General features: G+C 44.2%; 1 protein-coding gene across 7 annotated transcripts in view; it reads left to right on the top strand.

Annotated features, from left to right (window-relative positions):
- The first annotated feature begins 1,120 nt into the window (after nt 1–1,120).
- The window catches only part of SH3RF2 (SH3 domain containing ring finger 2), a 127,543-nt gene continuing 101,020 nt past the window's right edge, over nt 1,121–27,643 (top strand). For all 7 annotated transcript variants that reach the window (XM_047731156.1, XM_047731157.1, XM_047731154.1 and 4 more), the window contains exons 1-2: nt 1,121–1,284; nt 2,421–2,904. In XM_047731156.1, coding sequence (XP_047587112.1) covers nt 2,527–2,904 — 378 coding nt within the window. In that variant the 5' untranslated portion in view covers nt 1,121–1,284; nt 2,421–2,526. The remainder of the gene's footprint in view (nt 1,285–2,420; nt 2,905–27,643) is intronic.

Consider the following 27,643-nt stretch of genomic DNA (forward strand, 5'->3'; position numbering starts at 1 on the left):
ATGGAGTTGTAGCGAAGTACTTTCTGCATCATACAGAATTGTTATCCTTAAGTTGAGAGAGGAGATACAGTAAAAAAAGAACACCAATTTCTAGTCCCCGTTCTGCCCCTAACTTACTGGGAATCTCTGGATCTCTCTGAGCCTAGCTGCCTCATTTGCAAAAGAAGTTGATTGGTCAGCTTGGGTCATTATCTTTTGACTTCCTACCATCCCTGATGAGGTTTACCACCCTTCAACCGTCTCTCCTCCCCTTAAAGCTATATCACCATAAGACGCGGTAATGCAGAGCACAGAACACTTGTCTCTTGCTAGCTGTGACTCCTGGAGTAAGTTATTTGACCTCCCTGGGTCTCGGTTTCCTCAACAACTGAGGATAAAGAAGAATGCAGTGTATTACCAGCTTGCTAAAAGGATTAAATGAGTTAGTATAAGTAAAGTAGAACAGTGCTTAGCGCAGATAAGGGCTACTCTGGGGTTAAGTAATATTATTATGATTATTTACTTTATTGAATACCTATGTAACTTTACATGAAATGTATTATTGATAAATCAAGACATAAAAGTGTAAGCATTATTTGGGCTATAAAAAGATTCCAGTAGGCACCAGGCAGGGAGAGAGGCTGGAACCATTCCTTTTTCAAAGCCCTTCTGTGCTTTGATTTTTCAAAAATGTATATGTGCTACCATGATACTTTTTTTTTTTTAAACTTAAAGAGTTTGAGCAAAGAGATCACAAAACTCTGTCTCAAATCTACAAATTCAAAGAATAACTATGTTTTTAAGGAGCAGTACTTTTTAGGTGGCTGGCTTATCTTTGTTATAGCTACCATTAATATGTTTGACCTTTTCAGCAAATCCTTATCAAGGTTTAAAATAAACACAGTCACCTTGGCATGTGTATAACTGAGCATGTTTCAACTTCTGGGAAAGGAGACAAAATGAGAAAAGTGAAAATATGAACTGTAAATATTTAGCCTTAAGGGTTGGCTTACATCTTGTCCCTTATAATCTTTTCCCAGAAATCAACTCAGTTACGTGAAGGGAAGATCAGGAGCAGAGAGTGAACTCAGAGAACAGTGCTGCTGACTGCCAGGCAGCGAAAGCGTTAACAGGGCTGAGTAAGGCGATCCCTGAAATGAGTAAGACTCAGAGTTGTTAAAGTTTTTAAAGCGCAGCAGCAGCAGGAGCAGCGGCGGCTCCTGGGGAAAAGGCAGCCAGTTGGAGGGAGCCTGGCCAAGCCGAGGATCGCGCTGAGCTGAACTCAGCTGGGGTTACAAGCTCAAGGTTAGTGGCCCCCCGCACGTCTCCCCAGAACTAACGTCTTTGGAGAGTTGTCTCAGGAAGGCAAGGTGCCATCTCTCATCCTGGTGTGTCAGGTTCTCTTTGCTGACTGGTGGGGCCACCCGCCCTCCCGCCAAACCTTCCAGGCTGCTGTGCACAATTTTGGCACTTGTGAGGGACAAGTGACTTCTTCCCAGGAGACTTCTCTCAACTGGAGACTTCTTTCCAGATGTCTAAGAGGAAATGGTTTCCGGAATAAGGGTGTTTTCAGACCACACACATATACTCGCGAGCACGCGCAGGTACAGCAGCAGGCACACACACACACACACCTGTATACACTGCTCCATCTTGATTTTTTGCAGGTTGTGACCACAATCCAGAATTCCTGTCTCCTTCAGGTGAAACTGAGAACACTTGTCAAAGTAACTAAACAGGCCGTGTGACTTCATCTTGTGGGAGGAATATTGTCTCGGAGGCTAGAATAATCAGGGAAGAAAAGGAAGGGGAGAGGGAGGGAGGGAGAGAAGAAGGGAGGGGAAAAAGCTTCCAAGCATCCTGGCATGTAGTTAAGGCAAACAATTTTTGAAAATAGGTTTCTCATAGATATTTTTCTTGAACATTGCTAGAACAACACAATGGGGGAGGATGTATAGTGAAGGAAATAATTCTACATCTGCATGAGATTCAGATAAACATATCAATGTAAATTTGCCTGCTTGTGCTGGAGAAGAGAAGAAGGCCTAGATAGCTTCATAGAAGTGGCATTCTGAGGAGGCCTTGATTTGAGAACCGAAACCGATTGTCTGGCGGGGAACAGAAGCTCCTTCTGAGCCCTAGGTGGGAGAGAGGCGCACATATGCCACTTCAACCGGCCACTCTTGTCTCCACTGTTGCTTGCACACAGAAAAGCAGTGAGTAAGTCGTCAGTCACTGTGCTGAATGCTCCCTCCGAGATCCAGCAGGCAGGAGTTGAGCCTTCTACCTGCTAGCACTGAATCAGAATGAGTCATTTGAAACTTGGGTGCTGGAACAAAGTAACTTGCAGACTGTCTCATGAGACACTGCCTCCTTGTAGGTGGGATATACCTCCCGGAGCAGTCACATTCTTTTCCTCTCTTCCTTTCTCATTCAAACAGGCAAGAATTCTGACGCTCCCAAGAGACCGGATTTACCTCCCTGGCCCAGCTCGCCCTACAATGCGGACTTTCCCCCTCCAGGTCAGGACTGGAGTTTTAAAATAAAATGGATGATCTGACGTTACTTGATCTTCTGGAGTGCCCCGTGTGCTTTGAAAAGCTCGATGTCACAGCCAAAGTCCTCCCCTGCCAGCACACCTTCTGCAAACCATGCCTCCAGAGGATTTTCAAGGCCCACAAGGAGCTGAGGTGCCCCGAATGCCGGACCCTGGTGTTTTGCAGCATCGAGGCACTGCCAGCCAACCTGCTGCTCGTGCGTCTTCTAGATGGTGTGCGCTCGGGGCAGAGCTTGGGAAGAGGGGGCTCCTTCCGCAGGCCCAGCATGCTGACCCTGCAGGACAGCAGGAAAAGCAGGACTAACCCCAGAGGTCTACAGTCCAGCCCTTTCCGCCTGGTGCCTAATATCAGAATCCACATGGATGGGGTAAGAAAGATCTTATTTGTTCCTATCATGTCCATTTAGAGGTTGGATTTGTGTATACCAGCAGCTAGGGGTTATCTTCCTGTGGTTAGGTTTCAAAGAGCGCCGCCACTGATTCCCCAGAGATAAGTTTCTGTGGGCAGTGATCATTTTACCAAAATCTGGTGGAATCCTGAGCCTGTCTCATCCACCCAGGAATTCTTAGAATTGTTAAAGTCTCCTAGGCTCCTCCTGCTTCTTGTCTAGAAGGTAGTAGCACAAAGAAAGCCTTCGTGCTTATTTTTCATCTTTCACTTCTGCTGTTTGCATCCAAAGCAGTGCATGGGAAATACACGGAGGAGGGGCAAAAGAAAGAAAAACAAATCCAGCTGCCTTTTGCTTTTGAGATCTTTGAGAAGTTAAATGTCAGGTTTTGTTTTAATTTTACCCAACCCCATCTTCCCACCCCAAGTCCTAAAGTGCTAGTATGACAGCGCTCATTCATGATGCATTCGGGAAGCTATCAAGATAACTTGAACGCCGAAGACTGTGCCGGGAGGAACTCGAATCCGTGGGTGGACTGCTTGATAGGAAGGCTGGGCTGTGAAGTACAACACGTGTATACAGCAGCCCTGCAGATATCTTCCTTTACAAAATCAATCAAACGTACTTAAATTGCTCCTCAGCGGCTGCCATGACCGCAAGGGCCCAGGAGTGGCGCACGTGAGATCCTAGTCATGTGTTTGGTGTTTGGATAGTGCGAATCACTCTGGCCAGCCGTGCACAGGGATCCGGAGGTCTCCATCTGACGTGGCTGCGAGCCTTTTGTGGGAAACTGTGTTCAGGGCACATCTCAAGAGGAGGACGCAGTCCTTGTGAGTCCTGTGGGATTATGCACACTGTAACCCCAGGAGTCACTGTGTCAAAGTAGACACAGAAAGCCATGACCTGGGTGGCCGGCACACTTAGAGAGTCAAGGCTGGCTTCTGTGAAGTCTTACCTAATGCGAACCGCTTTAAAGCGAAAGCAGAGTCCCTCAGCTCCGTTGTGAAGAGTAACAGCGGGTGGAAGGGTCATCGCGGATTCCTTCCCGCACAGGAGAATCGGCTTATGATGTGCTGTCAGGACACTTCTAAAATGTTCCTTTCAACGGCTCAGCCCCTCCTTCTGTTCAGGGCATCTACTGCCCTTACAGTAGGGGAATGTGGCAATGGTCGAAAACGTGAGCGGGAAGAAGCGGGCATTGGTGTGATTTCTTCACTGCAGACTTTTTATTGCCATTGTGCTCCTCTGTGTGACCACATTCCAGAAAAGGGCTGGGCGTCCTTCTTTCTTTCAGGCTTCCTGTTAGCCCAAGGACTACTCATCAATCAGAATCCACAGGCCTGCAAAAGGCAGGGTGTGGGTAGGCAGCAAACTTCTCACAAGTGCCTTGTCTGTAGAGAATAGGGCTCCATCGGAGGTCAGCAAATCCTCCTTTGAATTTCTAAGACACAGCAACCTCCCCTCCCCCACCCAGCAAGGTCTGACTTGGCTCCTGGTGGAGTATCTTCACCGCTAAGAAAGTGTTGCTAGACTGGGAGGAGGCAAGTCCCTAACCTCTTGGAATGTTTTTGTTCAGGTTTTTATCTTTTTTGATGTGGCTGTGTTAAGAAAAGGTAGCCACAGATGTATCCAGGGCTGCCAAATTTTTGAACCATAGAAGATTCCCGGCCCTTCCTGGCATAGGGAAGTGTGGGACTGAGAGGTGGTGATATGTAAGAGACAGCCGGTAAGATACTGCATGTCCCTGGAACTCTTTCACAAGGACTTGTAACATCAGACAAAGGTGCCAGTGATGGGGTTGTGCCCATCATCTGAGCCGCACTGGAACAAGTCCTTGTTGGGAGGCAGCAGCCCAGAAGCAGGCTGTGGGCGGCTGCTGCTTTCAGGCGGGCCCTGCCTTAGTCAAGATACTCCGCAAGAGAGCAGAGCTGGCAGCCTCCCCCAGCCACCCCCGTTGCCTTCGTTTTCTTAGCCATCCTTCCTTACTTGAAGTGGCTCCTCTCATCCCTTTTGCCTCTCTCAATGGGGCTGTGAACAGACCTGTTCCTGGATGTAAATATGGTTGTCATTCTGCAGCCTGTCTCTGCTTCCAAGAAAGTAGCTGTCTTTCCTGTGAGGGCACAAGCAGGCATGCCTCCCTCAGTGAAGAAAACTGAGTCTTGTCTGGGATGCCGCACTGTCCTGAGAGGCAGAGGAGGCACTGGCGTCCTCAGTCAGATCCTTGCCCTCCCTGCCTCCTCAGTTTACCTAGTTTGGTCAGCCCCTAGTAATACTTGCTCCCCTCCTTCCTCCAGGACAGTGTGAAAATTATCTTTGCAACACACTCTCAGTGCCTTCGAAAACACATGCCCTATAAATGCAGAGTATCATCATTATCATTAACTTAAACCTGCTGTATGACTTTGGACAAGCCACTTAAGTTTGCTGGGTCTTAATTTAAAATTCTATAAAATCGGAAAATATATTGTAAAAACAGAGAGCCATTGTGAGGCTTAACTAATTAGTGTTTACATAGCACGTTGAGATCCTTAGATGAAAGGCATTTGGAAGATCATTATCATAGTAAACATTGTTATTGACTGTTTATTGTGCCCTGCCGTGCATGAGGAATTCCACAAGACACAGAAGGAGTGATAGCACTTGGCAGGACAGTGAAATGGGTATTATTACTGAACTTAAGTCTGGGACGAGTCCAGCCCAGGATAATACTTAGTATAAAGTAGTCCCCAAAGAGGGCATAAATAACCTGTTGTCGCGGGGTACCATTTTGTAAAACACCCCTTCCAGGGACCACGATGTTAACCTGACATTCTCTGAGAGTTCCCTTCACTCCCTGTCTGGGAGTTCGTGAAGCCCAAAGTCTGTTCTGCTCACCCAGGCTCATCTAATAGACGAGCGCATCGGGATTTTCTGTTGGCTCAAAGAGGCCGGGTGCTTCTCGCGCCAACCAGCATGCCAGATGGATCCAATAGTCCCACCTCCTGGTGCCAGCCAAAGAGAGGAAAAACAGTCCATTGTGCCTACCTGTCCAAAACCCTCCCAAGCCTACTGGGTAAAAAGAAAACCTGAGGCATGGCCGTCGGTTCCTACAGCATGCAGTTATTTCAGACCAACAGGTGAAATCAACAGACCCTTGGACAGCCCCCCGCCGCTCAAACCCTACCAGTTCTTACTGCTTCTCTCACAGCAGTTAGGCGGAAGGAACTTTGCATTGCCTTCGAGAAGATTACAGCCTCCTGAATAGCTGATCTCTCTTCCTCCTTACTGTGAATTTTTAGAAATATTTCTGAATTAAGACAGGCAGGAAAGCAGTGAAGCTTGCAAGCTTAGATTTGAAAAATGTAAGAATTCAAATCCTCCTGCTGCTGCTCAACAGTTGTGTACTTTGGGTGAATCCCTTGAACCTCAGGGCCTCAATTCCCCATCTGTGAATTGAAGATAATAGTAGCGCCTACTTCAGAGGGTTGCTGGGAGAAATAAATGAGGTGATTCATGTCAATTAGCTCTTAGCACGGGGACCGGCTCCTGCTCGGCAAATGTTAGCTGGTGCTGTTTTTGAAGTGACTCAGGACTTTTCGCTCTACATTGCGTGTCCTCTTTCACCCGCTTGTTAATAGAGTGTCATCCAAAGATGGTCCCTGGTATCCTGATTTCTGGCCTGTTTGATTTTTCTCCACATGACCCATGGCTGTGATTCAGATGTGTGATTCTTCCCAACTTGCACTGGCTTGGCAGCCCACTTCCAAGACCCCGAAGGAGCTAGGAACTGATTCCAGGAGAAAACTCGCTAGCAGCCTTCTCTTCCCCAAATAACAAGCTCAAATGAACACCTCATGTAGGTGAAGAACCTTCCATTCCCAGCATCTCTGATTCTTCCGTAACTTCTCTAGTTGCCTTTCTCCTGCCTCTCTATCCCCAGCACAAATGTCTCTGCCCCAGGTCTTGCAGGGCCGGACTTTCTCTCTTCTTTGTTACACATCATGCCAACTACACACATTTCTGTCTCACTTGCCCCAGCTCAGCGAGAACACACCTGCCACCTCCAGTGCACAGACCAGGTGGCTGTGTCCTAGAAACTTCTTTAGCTGGTGTTGCAAGCACCTGAGGGGGGGGGCGGGGAAATCAGGTCAGAAAACACACAAGGGAATTGAGCTAAGTAGAAACCAGAAGGTATCCAGCTTCTTTTCACAGCAGCTGCTGTGTCCTGTGACACAGACAGTGGTTTCTGCAAAATTGGCAAGGAGACTAAAACTATCCCAAGCCCCTGAAAACAGCAAGCAGGGGCCACCTGGGTCAGCAAGGACCACATGCGATAGGTGGAGGAAGTCATAAAGGCAGGAGCTAAGGTGGAGAAGTCAGGAGACCCAGATGGTTCTCCACCTTCACACACATTGGTGCATCTTTTTAAAAACCATATGGTGCCAAATTGGCTCTGCCCCCAGGCTCTCTCTGTGTACATCTTTCCTAGTTACAATCCCTTCCCTTTTATTATTTACCATAATGTTAGGGATATGTTATCAGATAGAGCTGGGTTTGTGCTGGGATTCAATTTGCTTTAGGCAGGTCACTTAACCTCTCTTATCCCCAGTCTCCATATTTGTATAATGGAGATAATAATGGTGTGCATCTATCATGAGCCTATTGTAAGATTAAAATGAGATAATGTATGTAAAATGAGTACAAATGCCTGGCACATCACAGATGCTGATAAATGTTAGCAACAGAAAATAACAAAACAGTAACAGTAGAGGAGAGAGTCTGCTGGCCTGGGATTTGGAGTTCAGCCTCAAATAACCATCCAGAGACTTCCATTTAAAAATGAAGCAGAGGGGATAGGGAAGGGAAGGGGAGTTTTAAAGAGACAAGACTCCAGTGATGGAAAATAATGGTTCTGAGTGGTTGCTGGAGACTATGGTGTTTCAAGAGACAATGTGACCAGAAAGGGTCATGAGGGAGTTTTCTTCAGTGGGGCAGCTGTTCTGTACCCTGACAATGGTGGTGGTTGTAGGAGTCCAGGTATCTGTTAAAATTCACAGGTATGTATACCAGGAGAGAAAAAAAAAGTCTGTTTTACTGTCTGATGATGTTTAAAATATTTTTTAAGATGGGAAGAGAGCTCTTGTACACATCTTATATTCTCTGCCTGATATCACCTGGCCCAGTCTGATTTCCTTTCATCTCTTTGTGGACTGGATCAGTGCTGTTTTTGAGGACTTTGCCATCATTTGAATGGCCAGGGTAGTTCCTGCAGGTGCGTTCCTCTCTGTTTTAGCGAGCCATCCTATTACCTATTTCAGTTTTCTCATCAGTTAAAGCTGTCTTGCCGAAGGGTGGGACAAACACAGCAGCTCCACTCCCAGAGGGTGGCCAAGGCAGAGGGGTGGGGCAGCGGGCTCTCCCAACGCAATCTCAATTACCTACCACTCAGGGCAGGTCACCTAAGGGATTAGCCAACACATATTTTTGTGTTGTTTTCCTTTGCTCTTAGGAAAGGTTGCCTGCCCATACAGCCCTTCATAGGATAAAGAGATTATGCGAGCAGGAGGGAGAACGTTTGTTCAGTCATTTTACTCACAAAAAGCATCTTCATCTCTCCCGTTGCAGATGCCACTGCATAACTTTTGGCTGAGCTGGACGCATTCAAATACAGCTCTCCTCACTTTCCTTCTCATTTTCTTTCTCATTTCTTTCTTAAATCATGCATATATATTAGAGCAGTCTTTCATAAGGCGTAATCTACGTGCTACAGATGCATGTCCTTTCAAGCTCAGGGTCAAACAAACTTAAGCTGAAAACAGAGCTAAACAGGGGTGCCTGGGTGGCTCAGTCAGTTAAGCATCGGCCTTCGGCTCAGGTCATGATCCCAGGGTTCTGGGATTGAGCTCTGCTTTGGGCTCCCTGCTCAAGTGAAGAAGGAGTCTGCTTTTCCTTCTCCTGCTCTCCCCCACCCCCAACTCATTTTCTCTCTTTCTCACTTTCTCCCTCAAATAAATAAATAAAACCTTCTCACACACAAAAAAAGAACTAAACATTTTTTTTATTTGCAGCAGCACTTGTCAGAACTTTTAGCATGCTGATGAAGTAGGAATCTCTAAGTGATAAATTATAATAAGAAATGTTTCCCACATTTCCTTGACAGTGGCATGCCCCTCTCCTCCCTTTTATTAATACCTTGAATAGTATTAATTGTACATGCGACAAATTTGGGAAAATGTCTTCTACTAATGCAAAGGCAGCTGAGCCCACAAAGAGAAACTGTGTTGTAATTAGAAACTACGGACTCATTCCAAGAAGAGTTTCAGGCAAGTTCTTGCTATTAGAAGATATTTTTGGAATTGAAACTCACTATCACCACCTTCTGTAGTGTTTCTTTAGCTCCTATTCGTGTCTAGCCGTGTAAGCACTAGGGGAAGACAGCAAAGTTAGGATTTTCACCTTTCCAGTGCTTACTTTCTAGTGGCAAAACCAACTAGTCAATACACATATATGTATATACATATGTTTATATATATATATACATAAGTGGATATATATATATACACACATATATATATAAACGTGTGTGATACACACACACACACACACACACACATCCCTGACTCAGAGATATTACCCATTAGACCTGGCTCCAGTAGGAAGGGAAGGCAGCATTTCAAGTAGGAACATGGCCCTGTACCTTTGGCACTGTCAAACCATTAGAAGATGTGTTACAATTTTCTTTATAGCACTTAAGGGAAAAAGGAAATAGTACCATGTTTGATATTCGCTGTAAGATACATCCAATTTTAGAAATGTTAAGATATAAAGAAAGGGGTAGCTTACTTATTGTCTGATTCCATTTATATAAAATTCTAGAAATGGCAAACCACATAGTTATTTGGTGAGGTATAATGCAAATGTTTTATGTGATGGTGTATAAGTTTGTCTAAATTTATCAAACTGTACACTTAAGAATAGTTGCATTTTTTTCCTCTATAAATTATAACTCAGTAAGGTCAATTAAGACAGGGAAGTCTTAGACTCAAGAAATAATGATTTATTAAAATGATGATTAATAAATGACATTTACTAAAATGTCAGTGAGGTGATTTAGTTTGAGAGAAATGAAGCTTGGCCAACCAAAAGAAATTTCCTAGAAAAAAACAGGTGTTTTAATGGTCATGAAAGACATGATCAGGGAGTAAAAAGGCAGCATCTGTTCTGGGCACGTGGGTGCTAGGTAAGACAGGACAGGAATAGCTGGATTAGAATCAGAGTTGGAGGAGAGGGAGAAGGAAACAGATGCAGTAGAGACCAGGTAACTGGATACCTAGCCTCAGACCACCACTGGGAAGACACATGTCAGGTACTCTGTATGGTAAAGTCTCTCCACAGCCACACTCGTTCCGTGTCATCTAGTGGCCCATGGGCTGTATCTGCCTAATGGATTCAGTGCAGCCAAACACTGCTCCAAGTGGCTGGCTGAGCTTACTGGGCAAGTGAGGAGCCATGTCCACCCCCTGGCAGACATAGCCATTTTCCCCCATTGAAATGGCTGGGATACCCAATAACCCTAGCACGTAGGAATGGCAGCCAGTGCGTACAAAGTAGGTGGTAGAACACAGGAAAGGAAAGAAAAGTCCATCTGTCATGAGCAGCTTCCTGCAACTTGGGTCTGTGTGTCAGCCCCAGGGGCAGATAGCTCCAGACCCCAGCTCAGAAGCCAGGGCGTTCAACAGAAATCTTCTAAGCACCTACTCCGTACCAGGCTCCGTCTTGAAAGCCCACACCGTTGCAACCTCATACCACAGATGCTCCTGGCCTCAGACTCGAGGACTCAATTATTAGCTGAGTTTGCCTCTGATCTCTGTCATTTCTCTAGTCTTTTATCCAAGCCCAGGGGGAACAAGCAACTTTTTTGGTTTCTCAGTACTGTGCTCAGAGCACCCAGCCCACAGCCTGGCCCATATTAGGAACCCCCAAATATTTTATAAATGAATGAATAAATAAATGAATACCTTCATGTCTGTGGTTGACTTCATGGAATCATGGAATAACTCTTGATGATGCAAGAATGAACTCTTCATGAATCAAGCCATTAGAGAGCTATGGGAGGAATGAGCAGCACATTATTTTTGGTGTAAAGTCATGCAGTGACTGAAATCTTCTAGATGTGAATCACCTTATTAAATACCTTTTTGGGTGACAGCACTCTCTGAAAGACACAATGGGCCAAGTTCAAAACCACTTAGCTCATGAGTCGCTAACCCTCGGAACATAGGAAATGCCACTCCACATATGGCTAAACTTTGCATCAGATACCAAAAATTTTGTGTGCTCCTTTGATCTTGGGAGAAACATTATCTTGAGTTAATTGACAGTCACAGGGATACCAATGACAGAAAGGAAGAGGCTGTGAAAGAATTTGCTGCTAGAGTTGTTAGCTGAATTGACCTGGCCTCCAGTAGGAAAGGAAGAAAGTAGGAACATGGCCCTGTACCTTTGGCGCTGTCAAACCGACATCACACATATATTATAAAATACACGGATTTACCACTTCAGTCATTTTAGGTGTGCAGTTCAGGGGCATTAATTCTCTTACGGTGGTGTGCAACCGTCACCACTGTTCATCTCCAGAACTTTTTCAGCATTCCATACTGAAACTGTACCCATTAGGTAATAACTCCATTGCCCTAAGTATGTGTGTGTGTGTGTGTGTGTGTGTGTTCAAACTTCTTTCTGAATAAGAAAAAGGCATTTTAGTATTGTTTTTAAAATATATATTCTAATTTTCTGCTGCTTCTGAGCTTAGTCTTCTAATAAACTAAGTAAATAAGTATGTTGTGATTCAAAACAATGGCTCTTAACTCATGTACCGACTGTGCTTCTGGGTAAGTTACTAAGCGACTCTGAGCATCATCGCTATAAAATGGAAACAGAAAGCTCACCTCCGCGGGTTATTGGGAAGATTTAACAAATTGATACCTGTAAAGTGCTTAGCCAAGGTCTGGACAAAGTAAGCTCTTAGTAAAGGCTGACAGTCCGCTTGCACTCCCTTCTAAAGTATCAGCACACTTACTGCATTTGGACCGCTGTTTTACCATGTTGTAGACATGGAGTAACAGCGATCAGGGCCTCCTTCAGAGGATAAATCGAGATACTTCTTGTAATGTTCTTAGCACGGGACATGACACACAGTAAGCCCAGTGACAATGAATGTGAGGCATGGTTGCTGTTACTTCCCATTCATTCAACAGATATGTGTAGAATGCTTTTTATGAATAAGACCATTTTCTGGGCTCCAGTGACAAACAAAAATAAGTAAGATATGATCCTTGCTCTCAAAGAGCTTACGGTCTTTCGAGAGAGCCATGTGAACTAAAATTTATGATGCAGTTAATAAATCTTAAAGGATTCACGGTGGGTCAGACACTGGGTGAAGCACTTTTACTTAGCAGAGTCTCACTTAATGCTTTCTACAGGCCCCTGAGATGGGTGCTCCTATTGTCTCTACCTTCATGTAAGAGATTTATGCTCAGGTTATGTTCATATGAGATAACATATGAGAAAACTGTTACAGATAAAAATTGATAGCATCCTCTATCTGTGTTTGGGGCAATTAGGGAGGTTGCAGATGGTCTGATTCCTAATCACCCAGGCATTCACAGAAACCTGTGATACTGAGGACTGCAATCCTCAGAATAACTGAGAGGCACATACTTTGGGTGGTGAGCCCTGACACCATAGTCCTGATGCTCCTAGATCCTGTACCTTTCAGCCACCGTGCACATGTGCAGCATGGAAAGCCAAGAGAAGAGATGAGAGAACTTGGACTATTCACTGTTACTCTCCCTTGAGAGGCTCATGGGAGAACTTTAGCCTGGAGAGCAGAAGAATCAAGGCATATACTCCTGGGGTGCCTCAAACAGATCACCCCAGCCCAGAACCAGGGGTTCAGCCAGGCAAGAATGAAACTCTCCACCAGTCAGGAAACTGGCCCAAGTGGCCACTACAACCCATGCTTAGGTCTCAGTGTAACCTTCACTCCTCTGGGAAGTCAGCCCTCTTTCTAAGTCCTAATCTGGCCATAGGTTCCTCCTCAAGTTCCCAGAGGCCCCAGTTCCTCTGGCTTCCACAGCACACATCAGACGGTACAGCATTTTCCAGTCACCTCTCTCCCACTGAACTATAAGCTCCATAAGGCTAAGGAGGTGTCTTGTCTCCTCTGTCCCTAGCAGACTGGCTGAAATGCAAACAGCTTTCAGTAAATATTTAATGACTGAACGTGTGCTGCTTGCCTTGTTGTAAGAAACTGCACTTAGACTCAGCAGCTTCATGGCTCAGGAGCTCCTGATGTCTTCCCCTGAGGCTAGAGGGAAAGGGGATATACCAGCCATTTTGTTCCCAGGATCCCTTCCAGCCCCTGTCTTGTTGACAAGGGTGTTTCTTGATGTCAAGCCAGGTGTGTTAGGAATGGCACGTAGGTGCTTACAGGGGATTCAGAGGTAATTGGGAGGTTAAAAAAGAAGTCAGACCAGAATGGAGCCAGAGAGAACACCAACTGCCTGACATGCCACAACCCTCTGAGCAGGGTGCCCTGGATCTGCAGAAAGGATGATATCAATGCACACATAAAAGTATTTTAATTGGTTGCCAAGGCAATGCAGCAGAATCAGTGGGCATGGGGCAAGAATAGAACTGTGCAGAGCTGTGCTCAGGAGGGGTGTTGCTGATACCAACAAGCTGCATGGATCTGAGAAAGGCAAGGCTGCCCTCAATCTCATCTGGGACTTCTGCTTAATAAACAGGAAAGGTGAGAAAAGGAGGGGCAGAAGAGAAAACTCCCTTCCTGGCTCTCTGGAGAAGCAGGAAGGACCATCTTCTGAATTTCAAATTTCTCCTTGGAGTGGTAAATTCCCGTACATGAGGGAAATCCATGTGGACTGGGTCCATGCTTGAAGGCAGGGGGAATAGGGTGAGTGAAGAATGGAGGGAGATGGCCACGTTCTCTTCCTCCTGAGAGATCATAGAAAGACCCGGAACACAGAAGCTTGCCTTTGAACAGGAAGGACATTTCCCATCTTCTTCTTTTCTGAAGATTTTGAAACACTAGGATTTCATTTTCATCGTTGTAAAATTTTGCGGTTGCGGGACGCCTGGGTGGCTCAGTTGGTTGGGCGACTGCCTTTGGCTCAGGTCATGATCCTGGGGTCCCGGGATCAAGTCCCACATTGGGCTTCCAGCTCCATGGGGAGTCTGCTTCTCACTCTGACCTTCTCCTCGCTCATGCTCTCTCTCACTGTCTCTCTCTCAAATAAATAAATAAAATCTTAAAAAAAAAAAAATTTGCGTTTGAGACATGTTCTGGGTTTCCTATCTTCCCTATTCTAGTGGTTATGCCAAGGCCCAGCGAAGCAAGTAGACCTCATCCTGGGCAATGTTTGTCCTGATTGCTTGGGCAAGGAGGGAGGGACCAGGAAGGAGAGAAGCCAGACAGGAAGGGGACGTGGTTACCAGTCAGCACCTTAGCCAACGGCCATCACATAGTTCACACCGGGTGCCAGACACTGTGCAAGATAACCATGGTTTTCCTTAAATCCTCCAAATAACCCATGGAGGTCTGTGATATCTTCTCACTTTAGAAAAGTGGCTAAGAAGTGTCAGAACCAGGATGTGAACAGGTCTACCTGCTTCCAAGGACTGGGCTCTTAACCAGATCAGTCCAGAGAACCAAGATAAGCATGATGGTTCCCTTGGAGTTCCACAGAGCACTGCACTAACTACCATTGCTGGGTGGGAACTGTTGGCACCAAGAGTACCATTCTAATGTTGCTGATAAGCTTCCAGAGTATAATGTAATCTGTGGCCAGCCCAGTTCCATGTTAATGACATGCCGTGTCTTGACTGGGTGCCACTTGGTCAGAAACTTAAGGTTTTAAGTAGTAACAGTGAGTTTAGATGAATAGGGAAACGAGATGGGGAATGGAGTCAGAGAAAAGAGGAGGTTAGAGAAGAGAAAGGCAGAAAAGTTTGCATCTGTGATCTACACTGGGGTAACAGAAACCAGGGCGGGACAAAGAGGAAAGGGAAGCAAACTAATCAAGGGGCCAAGTCCACAAGGGGCAGAATTTGGGGAGATAACGTTAATCAGGAGTTATAACAAGCTCTGATCCAGAACTGCTCTCCTTTGCCTAGAAATGTAAACAGAGTCAGAACAAAATATTTAGGTTCCATTCCTCTTGGAAACCTGTCATCTGGACAGGCAAAGTGGTCCATTATAGGTGGGGACAAAAAGAGCCTGAAATTCAGGAAAGTCAGCTTCTAATCCTACCTTAGCCGAAAAACCAGCTATGTAACATGAAATGTATCTGAGTCCTTAATAGATGTTCACAGCTACTGCAGTTACAGGAAAAGTCCCAGATTCTCTGAACCTCCAGATTCTAGCATCTCAAATGTAAAACTTGTCCTTTTTGTATTTTACAGAGTATGATGCACAAGAATTTGGATTTACGTTTTTCAGAAATAAAGGTTTCTGGAAAAATAGGTACCACCAGTTATGGCCCCTTAGAGTCTTCAAGGGACTGTGCTAAATACTTCACCTGCAAAATTTCAAATCCACAGAGCAACACTGTTTAACAGACAAGGAAACGGAGGTTCAGGAATACTGAGTAGCTTGCCCAAAGTTACTCATGTAGACTGACTCCAAGCCCACATTCTTGACCACTCTTGACAATATGCTGGTTAACCTTGCAGCAACACTAGCTCTGCCTCTCTTATGCAAAGAGTATAAACAGCATATACCTTCTTTAATGTATTAATATGGTATTTGTAAATTTCTCTCAGGTCATGTTACCTTTGTAAATCTTGTCACTCCAGAATTACGTAATACCAACCATATGTGCAGGGATTGAGTGAGGCTTCTAATTCCTTTGTATTCTAGAATCACATGTCTAAAAGAGATCTTAAATGTCCTCCAAGCCAGCCATCCACCTCTCCTGCACTTCAGTCCTCTCAGACTTGCCACAGAACTGGTGCATTTAAATCTCCAGCATGGGGGAGTCTTCTGTGCCTGAACACACTCTGTTCCCTCCACCTCTGACAACAGTATTAGAAAAGTCTTCCTGAAACTGAGCCAACAAAATATACTTGTCCTTTCTTTCCATGAGTGACTACAGGTTGGTGAAGGCAGCTAGAAGAGGTGCATTTTATTCTTATTTCTTATCTTCTGCAGACTGAAATACTTCACTTCGTTCATCTAGTGAGCTGGTTTTTCAATATGCTTAACCCAGGGGGTGAGATTGAAGAAAAAGAGCAGGAGTGTGAAGTCATAATAGTTGATTAGAAATCCCAGTTCTACCTCTTGTTAGCTGTGAGACCTTATGCAAGTCATTTAATTTCCCTGAGCCCTGATCTCTCCCTCTGAGAATGGAGTAACATTACCTGCCACATATGTTGGCTCTGAGGATTAAATGAGATACTACACATGACACGCTCAAGGACTGGTCCGTGAATGCCTGCTGAATACATGTGAATGATTTTTGTTATTCTTCCCTATTATAGTTGCCAGTCTCTCTGCATCGGTATTCATCTTATTTCACTGAGAGCACCCAGTCCAGGGTCCACTTGCTTTCTGTTTAAACCATGCACAAATAAGCATAACAGAGTTTTGTCCTCTGAAAGATCTCTGAACTATTTATACACTGGGTTTCGGGTGGCTTCAGGAAGAATTGCCAGACTCCTAGAGAATCTGTCTTGGGATCTCTTCCCAGTGAAGAACCTCTAGGTATAACAAGCATTGCTAAAGCAACACTTTAACAGGAACATTATTCTTGCAAACACCAGAGAACGTACCTTTTCTTTGGCTCTAAGTTTTGGAGGGCACATTTAATATTTCTGTGGGTGTATGGTAGGCTATTGGCATAAACTCAGTAAAAGGAAGATAGTCTGCACTGCAGTAATAATACCCCTGGTATGCACTCATGACCTAAACATATATTGAGTGTTTGCTAGGTGCCAGATACTAAACAAGGCACTACAGTATGACCATAAACAAGATAGACTTATAATGTACACTCTCCCAGGATAGATGAAAAGAACCAAGAACTCCATGGTCTTATTCGGTATCCCAGAATCAGGCCCTGTCACGAAGATTGAGCGCTTACAGATGATTTGGGAGGTGTAATGATATTGGCAGGAGAGTGGAGATATACAAAGGAGGGATGGTGGCTAGTAAAGGTGTGTTATGAAGCTGAGCCTGATCATGTTACCACAGGGGGTGACTGGAACTTCATCCTTTAGGAAAGCTCTGGGAAGAAGCTCAGAATTATCCTGGCCAAGAGGTGAAAGATCTTGGGTATTTATACCCATATGCCTGTCAGTCATTGGTTAAGAGATGCCCCAAGGAGTGAAGTAGATTCTAGAAGCTCAAAGGAGGCTTCCTAAAATTGTAAGTGCCCACTATTGGAAGTCAGACTGGATTGCACTGAAATGGTAAAAGTATCTGAAAAAAGGTGGGTTGCGTACCATCTGCATTACATGTACACACTGAATTACCAAAATCACAAATTATGATAAATTTGCTGTGTAAACTAACTCTACACAAAGGTTTGAAATAGAGGGTAAAGGGGAAGGTTTCTGACCAGAGTAGTCCGAGCACACCTTGCTAAAAGGAGGCATTTTTGTCGAGACCTGAAGGATGAGAGGAAGCCCGTTGAGTGAAGAGCAGAAAACTGGATTGCAGCTCTGGAGAGCATCCTGAGCCCTGTGCCCAGAGGGCAGAGGGCGCTTAGAATCTGGAGAACTGATGAGAGACCCAAATGGCTGTGGGGAGTGGGGAAGAGTTGGTGGGGAGCAGTAAGGTGAGCAGTATGAAAAATGGCTGCAGGGGAAGGTCTAGAGGGACCAAGATGCCATGATGATGAAGGGAGATTGGATCCTACTTCTAATGAGAAAGATCCAAGATGAGAGCTGACCTGATACTCAGTTTAATATATACTTTGGTTCCTGTGTGGGAAGTTAATATCTGGGGGACAAGGATGGAAGTAGAAGATCAATTCTAGTCTTCTGTCTGGGGTGCCTGGACTAAGATGGTGGCAGTGATAGAGACAAGTGGATGGATATGTGAGCAAATCTGGAAGCAGAAACAGGAGAACCTGCTGCAGTTTGGCCTCTTTCTGTGTCACTCACCTTCACTGTGCTAAGCACTTCCATTTAACTCTTGCAACCTCTGTGTGAGGTATTACCTTCCTCCCCATTTTACAGGTGGGAAGACTGAGGTTCGGGAAGATTAACTTGCTGAAGTTCACACCAGGAATAAGAGACAAAGATGGATTTGGCCAAAGTGCTCTTAAGGAGCTCTGTTGTAGAATTAAAACCGAGAGGTGTGGTTTGGCCACATGTCACTCTCTCTGAATGTGTACGTCACTGTTTGCTTCAACAGTATTCACTTGCAGGATGTCCGTGAGGCAGAGAGAAAATCACAGGCATTAGGGATGCCTGGGTGGCTCAGTTGGTTGGGCATCTGCCTTCAGCTCAGGTCATGATCCCAGGGTCCTGGGTTCAAGCCCTGTGTTGAGCTTCCTGCTCATCGGGGAGTCTGTTTCTCCCTCTCCCCGTCCCCCACTGCTGCTCTCTCTTGATCTCTCTCTCTCTCTCTCCAATAAATAAAAATTTTTAAAAAGAAAAATCACAGGCATTAAAACCAAAAACCATGGGTTTGAATTCCAGCCCTCTCACTTGTTGACTATCATTATGACTTTCTGGACCTCAGTTTCCTTCCTAGTAAAGTCGCATAACACCTACTTCCAGTGCTTGGTCTTGAGATTAAACGGTAGGCTGTAAAGCTGGATCAGTAAGGTGTCCCAGCGCCACTTCAGCCCACATCCCCAGGTGCCTCCGGCTGGGAGAAGAACTGGGGCCAAATCAGGCTCCCAGCCTTGGGAGCTGGGTCAGGAGACTCAACTCTGAGGACTCCGGGACAGGTTCCTTCAAAGGGGAACTCATCCAGGCAAATTCCTCCCATGACTCTGGATACTGCGTAAAGGCACTCCTAAACTGAGTTCATCTCAGGCTTTTTTGAAAACTGCTACCTTATAAGGAATCATAAAGCATAGGTGCTGAGAGCCACAAAGGGCTATAAAAAACATCTCACCCAATGTCTTCCGCACACGTGGAGTCTAAGGCTTAGCGAGAACAGGCTTTCCAAAGCCACAGTGAATAGACAACATGGACCAAACTCCAGGTCTCGCGAATCTCAGTCCGAGCGCTTGGTGTGTCGCCAAAGAGCCTTGCATCTTCCGCAGACCATTGTAATTACTTCGCTGGGCTTCGGTCAGAGGCCTCCAAAGCAGATTTCGGCGTAAAGAATATTTTTAGAAGCATGAACACATTCAGATCACGTGAAGTGTTTTGCACCGTGGCCTCTTCAGGGCACTTTCAGACCTCCGGCGCCCAAATGCAATTTGGTCTGAGAGGCAAATAACCATTTACACAGTCTCACAGTTTATGCCAATTTTAAGCCTCAAAAGGCAGTTTCCAAAGACTCAGAGGACAGCACAGGGAGGAGCTAAACGGAGAGACATAGACTAAAACTAAGTGGCAATGAAACTGTGTTTCAAATGAAGAGCAAAAGGTCTGAAAACGCTAAGCATGGAAGCTTAGCTAAGCACCACAAGTGCTTCCAACATCATGGATACTGTTATCCAAGAGCACTTTTGTAGGCAGCCATTGGCCTCACTCCAGCGATTTTGGTGTTGCTTTTCAACATTTTAAATTATTTCCAAAGAATAGAAAAATGATTCTTGGGTCACAGGAGATGACTATGTTTGAGCCTCCCATATATAATATTAATTTGCTATCATCTGTGTTTGCAGAACTCTTTCAATTTCAAGTCACAGAAACCCACCTCAGGCTACCCCAGACAAAAGTGGGACTTTGTCAGCTCCAAGAGCGGCAACCTCGGGGCCTCTTAAGGACCCAGATTATCCTGTCAGATCACTTTCCCATGTCTTGACTCCACTTTTTTCTATATATTGGCATCATTCACTCCGATTGCAAATGACATTTTCCATGATGCGTGTCAAAGAAGGTGCGTCCTCCTGGGCTCTTAGTTACAAACAATAGAATCTACTGCAAAAACAAGATTGAAGAGACAGGATTCATTTAAAAAAAAAAAAAAAAAAAAAAGGATGCAAGGTAGTTGCCAGAACTCCTAGGAGGGCTGCAGAGCCTGATTTGAGGCCACCTTGCTCTGGCCCCTCCTCCTACTGCTGCAACTGGAGGTCACCCTAGCCTTAGCAAACTCTGCCCCCTTCCCACCAAAGTGGAGGTGAGTCTACCTTGGTAGACACAAAGAGTCTTCCTCTTTGTGTCACTAGCTCCCAGTCTGAAATTCAGGTCAGGTCTCTCCAGTTGATAAGACCTAATCCCTGACTGCAGGCCATCCTGATAAAGCTGGCATCTGAACTTGTTAATTTTGAGGTACTTCCTGCCCCCCACCAAAATATATAATGTATGTGAGTTCCTAAACATGGAAAGGGGGTTCAGATGCAGGGCATTTGAAAGAATCCCAAGCATGTACCGGAAGAAACACTGCAACAGCTCAGATTTACACTATTCCATCTCCACAACTCCAGGAGAGAAGGAAAGTCTTTGCACCATCTAGTTCCATACATACCTGTCAGACTGAAAGGACCCAGAAACTTTGAAAAGTAAGGCCTGATTCTAAATCCTAAGGCTCTTTTGTGTCTGATCCTGACAAGGCTAAGATGGAATCATGTGTCATCTTCATTTCCCTCCATCTGAAAGATGTGTTCCCTGAGCTTTTGTTGAAGATGGCCACGTTGACCTACCTCACATGGTCTAACTTTTATGGCTGTCTGATTTCTTCCTCAGACTAGGGGGAAGGGACATAGTACTTCTGATAAATGGAAGTCTGGCAGTTTTACCAATGGAAGTCTGCTGAAACAGAAAATGAGATTCTTACCTAGGAAGAATATTAACAGGATGTAAAATTGCCATTGGCACTTAAAGGTACACAGCAGGGTCAACAAGCGGGATCAAAAGGAACCCAATAGGCAAGGCGGATGGCAAATACAATTCTCAGTTTCATTGAAAACAGGGCAGAAAGTTAAAATGCAATCCCTCAAAGAGCTTTCACAGGTAGTGTGATATTTGATAGCAGCAAGAAGCTGATGGAAATTTTTATACAGATGCTGAAATTAGCTTTGCTAACACATACTCCTAGGGTGAGCACCACCCAGCCTTGACTCTTGCGAAGTTGCCGGGGAAGATAAAATGGAGAGGGCAAACTGGTATCATTTTTGAAGACAAGAGGATTTTTTTGGAGCCATTGCTCTCCTGCAAACATCCTTTTCTTTTCTTTTTTAACAAGAGTTTGTAGTGGGGAAAAATCCTGAGGGGGTCATCCTTAGATGTCATTTGTGACAGTCTCCCTAATTTGGTAGTAAAATTAAGGATGTGTTGAGTTGAAGAGTTTACTCATTTCTCTGGAAAGCACATTCTTTGACTCATCTCAAGACTACTCCTGCCTCTTTCTGGCCTGGGGGAAGGGAGAGAGTCACAGAGAGAGAATATGGCCATGGTGGATGGAGTCACATTCAGTATTCTAGGTGCAGATAGGGAACCACTGCAAGATTCTTTGGAATGAAAGGACTGAAATACATAAAATATAGGAAATAATCATTGTGATGAATGATTCAAAGGATTTTTTTTTTAGCTGTGGTCTAAAAAAAAAGTCTGGGCATCCAGTTGGGGGCATGTACTGTAACCACAGTGGTGGTGTCTTCTTTTTTCTTTTTTTTAAGATTTTATTTATTTGACAAAGAGAGATCACAAGTAGGGAGAGAGGCAGGCGGTAGGGGTGGGGGGGAGGGAGAAGGAGAGTGGGCAAGAGAAGGAGGAAGAAAAGAGGCTGAGTATTCCTTGTCTCTTTCTCCTCCAGGACTCAGTTCCTAGCGGGCACGGAGTCTGCCATGTTCAACTCTTCCTTTTTCTATGTCTTGCACAAAGCAAACACTGGATGCATGGATGGATGGATAGATGGATACATGAATGACTGTGTCATTACAGCTGAGAGGCTGGCATGAACCTTCCCCTTACACCAATAAGGAAGAGCTCCAAAAAATGAGGGCATTAAGATGAGCTGAGTGAGCAACCAAGAGCGTAATAATACAAGGCGTCATAACCACCCTGAGAACAGATAGTACATAATACATTTAAATTTCTGCCGAAGAGAATTTGTTCTAATGTAATGAAAAATTACCCTCCTCTCAGGCTGATTAAGTACCAGAACCCCTCCTACCATCCCTTGTAACTTCTTCCTAGGTTTCCTGAAGACAGGGAGCCGGATTAAATGTCGTCAGGTGATCCTCAACCCTGTCGCTCACCCCCCAGCTCTTGGCTTCCTTGGAGTTCCCCCTACATGTTTTGGTTTTTGTGCTGTAGCATCTCCGTATCACCAGAACATCCAAAAAAACTGCAGTTCTAGTTAAGTTCTGCTCACAGAGAAAGAAGTAAGCAGACTGTGGAGACTTGCCCTTGTCCCTTTGGGCTGTGGATCCTTCAGTGATCCACCTCAGGGCTCCGCTTAGTTTTCATGCAAAATGCTCCCATTGAAAAACATTCTCTTGTGTGTTCTGAGGATAGTTAACGTGAAATAGTAGACTCGTTTTGGAGGACTTGTTCTTTCTGACAGAGCTGTTCAGAAAGCCAAAACTGCAAGAACCCTAGCTCAGCTATTTGTAGTTGTCAGTTTTTCTGCGAGAAATGGCACTGCCCTGTTTTGTTGGTGGTATTTACCCTCAGGCCGTGTCTGATTCCGTAAGTAGTCATCAAGTGAAAACTGATGTGTGCTCACTTGTTCATCTGGGGCTATATTAGCCCCACAGTCAATAGTCAGTTGACATGCTGTGTTAAAAATCACTGAAAAACTGTTCTGAGCAATCTTCATTTTACTATCTAGAGCCATCATCATTTTTTAAAAGATTTTATTTATTCATTTGAGAAAGAGAGAGCATGGGCAGGGTGTGGGGCAGAGGGAGAAGCAGACTCCCCGCTGAGGAGGGAACCCGATGTGGGGCTCGATCCCAGAACCCGGGGATCATGACCTGAGCCGAAGGCAGACGCCCAACCAGCTGAGCCACCCAGAAACCCCAGGCCATCATCATTTTGGACAAGAGTGATGGCAGTCTTCTGTTAAATTAAGAGAAGAGAAAGTTGAATTTCAACTGTAATCATTTCAGCAAACATTGCCTTTTGCCCAGAGAGCATTAGACTGGGCATTGTGGGGTTTTTAAAGCTGAAAAGAACTAATATCGTCAGTATTTACATGAACTACTCTAAGTATCATTTATCCTTTCAACAAATATTTATTTATCAGCCACCACCATATGGCAGACAGATTGCCAGGCTCAGGAGGAGACACAGTGGAGAAAAGTGTACATGCAGTTTCCTCTTACGGAGCATTCAGTCTAGTGTTAGGTAGTGAAACACACAAATGATTGCATAATTTTAAGGTGTGACTTAAAGTGCAGTTGGTCCTAACAAGGAAAAGCCTTGAAAGCTGTGGCTTCCTCGTGAGGAGGGATATTTTGGGTGATATTTGAGGAGGGAGACATAATTAAAATGAGTATTAGAGACCAAAAAAGTACTTCCTGAGAAAGTAGAGGGTAAGTCAGGATGAGCCAACTGAAGAGGTGGGCAAGGGTATTTGAGACAAAGGAAATAGCTTGTGCAAAAATCCTGAGGAGGGCAGAATGAACTGCTAGAGGACAAGACACAGGCCTTGGAAAGAAGGAGAAAAGAGTCATAGGGGAGAGAAGGGGGAGTCAGGGACCCAGTCAGATTTTAAGGACAATGGGAAGCCACTGGTGTTTTAGATGAAAACAGGATAATACGGTTTACATTTTCTAAAGATCATTCTGGCTGCCTTCGTGAAAACCATTGGGTGAGGGCAAAGTGGCAACAGGAAGACTTATTAGGAGAATATGGCCAAGGGAGATGGTAGTGGAAGTGAGGTAGAGAGAAGTGACATATTTGAGATCCATCTTGGAGACTCAGCTTGGTATCTGCTGACTCTCTGAATTTGCCCTTTGAAGACTTATGCCCAAGTCAGTCACTGACCAGAGGCTGGGCACTGACAGCAGTCTGTTGGCTCTATCAGAGGAACGAAGATGCCACAAGATCAAGTCATTCAGCAGAAGTGCCAAAAACAGAGTAATATTTATTTAGTACCTGCCAAGTGCCAGACCCCATAGGTAGGCATTATTCCACTGCTTTGTAGAGGAAGAAGCTGACCGCCATTGAGTTCATGGAATGTTCCTGTGGTTACAGATTATAAGTGGTAGAGGGGGGATTTGAATTCAGGCCAGTCTAATGCCAGATGCAGAGTCTGGAGCACTATGTAGAATTACCTGCAGACAACTTTGTGGCACTGTCTCTCTCTCTCTCTCTCTCGTAGTCAACAATGAGGACATTTGGAAGCTGAATTTATGGTGGATTATTTCCCTAGAAATGTACCTTTTAACTTTGATTTCAGGGAATCCATGAATTCCTGACACTCTATAAAAAACAGTATGAATGTTTGCCTCTGCGATATTTCCGGAGGAGAAAGCCCATAGCCTTCCTCAGATTGTCAAAAAGTCTATGACCCTCCAAAATGATAAAATTTGGTCTAATCTATCAAAATTTAAGATATGTGTACTTATTAATTTAATAATCTCACTTGGGAAATACTAACATAGCACCTAACAGTATATATATATATATATATATATATATATATATATATATATATATATAAAGAATATTATACCCATTTTTAAAAGCAAGGAAACTCTATGTATGCTAATAAAACATGTCCATAAAGTACCGCAAAATGAAAAAAGCAACTTGCCAAACATATTTATATGTGCTTTTTTGTTAAAAATTATGTTTTGTATGTGTTTATGCATCTATGCAAGTCTGTATATGCACAGCAATAAATCTAGAACATCATTTTCCAGTATAAATGTCATGAGAGCTACATAGGTAATCTAAAATTTTTACTAGCCACATTATATAAGTCAAGAGAAAGGTGAAATGTATCTTAAAAATATTTTTTTATTTGGGAGCACTTCAGTGGCACACCCCATTAAGCATCTGACTTGGTTTCAACTCAGGCCATGGTCTCAGGGTCATGAGATCTAGCCCCATCCTGGACCCTGTGCTGAGCACAGAATCTTCTTAAGACTTTTTCTCCCTCTCCCTCTGCCCCTACCCTCTGCACGTGTACGCTCTCTCTCTCTCTCTCTCTAAAATAAAAAATATATATATTTTTATTTGGCCCAATATATCAAAATACTTTCATTTCAACATATAAATCGAATAAAAGTTATTGAAGATATTTTACATTCTTTTTTCATACTAAGATTCTTAAATCCAGTGTGTATTTTTCACTTGCAGCACATTATAATTTGACTAGGCACATTTTAAGTGCTTTATACTCACGTGTAGCTAGTGGCTACCGTATTGGGTAGGGAAAAATCTAGAAGCTTATATATCAGACTGCAGATAGAAGTTGTCTTGACCAGGAAGTAGGAATGAGGAGAGAGAAAAAGGGGAGCTATGTTTTCTTTATACATTTTATAGTGCCTAGATTTCTTTTTTTTTTTTTCCTAATGATATAATGAGAGAGAGAGAGTGCACACACAAGTGGGAGAGAGGGGAAGAGAGAGAGAGAGAGAAACCGACTCTCTGCTGAGCAGCCAGCCTGATGCGGGGCTCCATCCCAGGACCCGGGGATCATGACCTGAGCCAAAGGTAGACACTTAACCAACTGAGCCACCCAGGAGTCCCTAGATTTGTTTATAGAGAAGATACGTTTCTCTTTTACATTTTAATGACACATATTTTAAAGTACTGTTAGAAGCAACATACAGGTACCTGAATTTGCTTCTCAGGTCTAGCCAAATAACCCACCCAGGCTAGAATGTACTTGATTTCAAGGATTCATTAGTAAGGGTGTGTAAATATATACATATATACAAACATATTGTATACATACATATATGTATTGTGTATATATACATATAAATGTAAATATTTGTGCTTGTGTATATATATCTCTCTCCAAGAAAATAAATAAAGCCATCAAGTGCTTATTAAAAATTTACAATGTGAAAAGAATCACAGTGAGAGCTAGACCCCATGGAGGTTATGAAGATGTAGAAGGCAGAACTCATGCCTTTGAATTTAAAATTCTGATAGAAGAAAGGCTTATTTATGGGAAAATTAGAGAAACACACTCGGGGTTGAATGTCACCATCAAGTAGGGCTGACAGTGCGAGGGGAATTCAAAGGGGAATTGGTGGGAAGTGGGAGGAGATGAAGAAAGGGAGGGGAGAAACAGAAGATCTTCACTGTGTCCATATTGGGGTAGGCAGACTCCAGGTTTCCCTGTGTCACTGAGTGGTGACAGAAAAGGCACAAAGGGCAGAATCCAATACCTTCTGATTCTCCCCCAATGGATGAAACAGCTACAGAAGTGAGAGGGCAAAGCAGGCTAGAATAAGGGGGACCCCAAGCATGAGTCAGCAAAGTAGACCAAGTATGTCAGGCTGGGGTGTCACTGTACAGTATAACATGGGTGTGTGTTTCCTAGAATTCTGGATGACCAAGGTTGTGCAGTGGCATTGCATGTCATGAGCACATAGTCTGTTATTCTCTCCCCACCCCCTGTAATCTGAACATTTTCCACTTGACCAAGAAAGAAGAGATTCGGGTGCCAAAGAAATCTCTTCATATTACCGTATAATAATAATAATGGCTCGTTGTGACCACGCCCTTACTCATACTGGCTTTACATGCATTAAACCATTTAATCCTCACAGAAACCTTTGGCAGATGTACCATCATCACTGCATTTTAGATTCTAGGAAACTGAGATTCAGGAACCATTCAGTGGCTTTGGTTGTCCAGATTCCTGCTGCCAGTAAGAGTTGGCACTGGTACTTGGTAAAAATCTGGACCCAAACCAGTACTTTTGACCACAGTGCTATATCTGCTTTCCTTTCCTACTGGGTGTTGACTGGGCCCCATCTTCCCCTAGTAAACTGAAAAGATAAATATATAAAAAAGACAAATATCCTTTCAATTTTCGCAGCCCACTGGAAACTACATGAGCTCAGAGCTTCAAGTATTTTTTTTTTTTTTTAAAGAGGGAAATGAACTTGGGGCACCTGGGTGGTTCAGTGGGTTAAACCTTTGCCTTTGGCTCAGGTCATGATCTTAGAATACTGGGATCAAGCTCCATATCACGCTCTCTGCTCAGAAGGGAGCCTGCTTCCCCTTCTCTCTCTGCCTGCCTCTCTGCCTACTTGTGATCTCTGCCAAATAAATAAATAAAATCTTTAAAAAAGAGAGAGAGAGAAGTGAACTTTATAGATGTGGTGTATATCAGAAGATGTTCTGATAGTTAATGAACATGCAGTTTTTACTGACATGATTACAATTTTAATCTCCATACTCTTCTCAGAGTGTTTGAAAAGAAGGGGGGAAAAGCAACCTCTTTATGAAACTTTGAGTCATTTTTGAGTCATAAAGAATATTAATGAGAACATGGTTCCAAGGATTTCTAAACCTAGTCTCTACCCTTGGGGTTTCCTCTGCATTGGGCTGGTTCTCCTTACACCGGGGCTGTTTCCTCTTGTAAGATCTTGGAAATCCAGCCCTACACAATATA

The sequence above is a fragment of the Lutra lutra genome, chromosome 5 (assembly GCF_902655055.1).
Source record: "Lutra lutra chromosome 5, mLutLut1.2, whole genome shotgun sequence".
Taxonomy (NCBI): domain Eukaryota; kingdom Metazoa; phylum Chordata; class Mammalia; order Carnivora; family Mustelidae; genus Lutra; species Lutra lutra.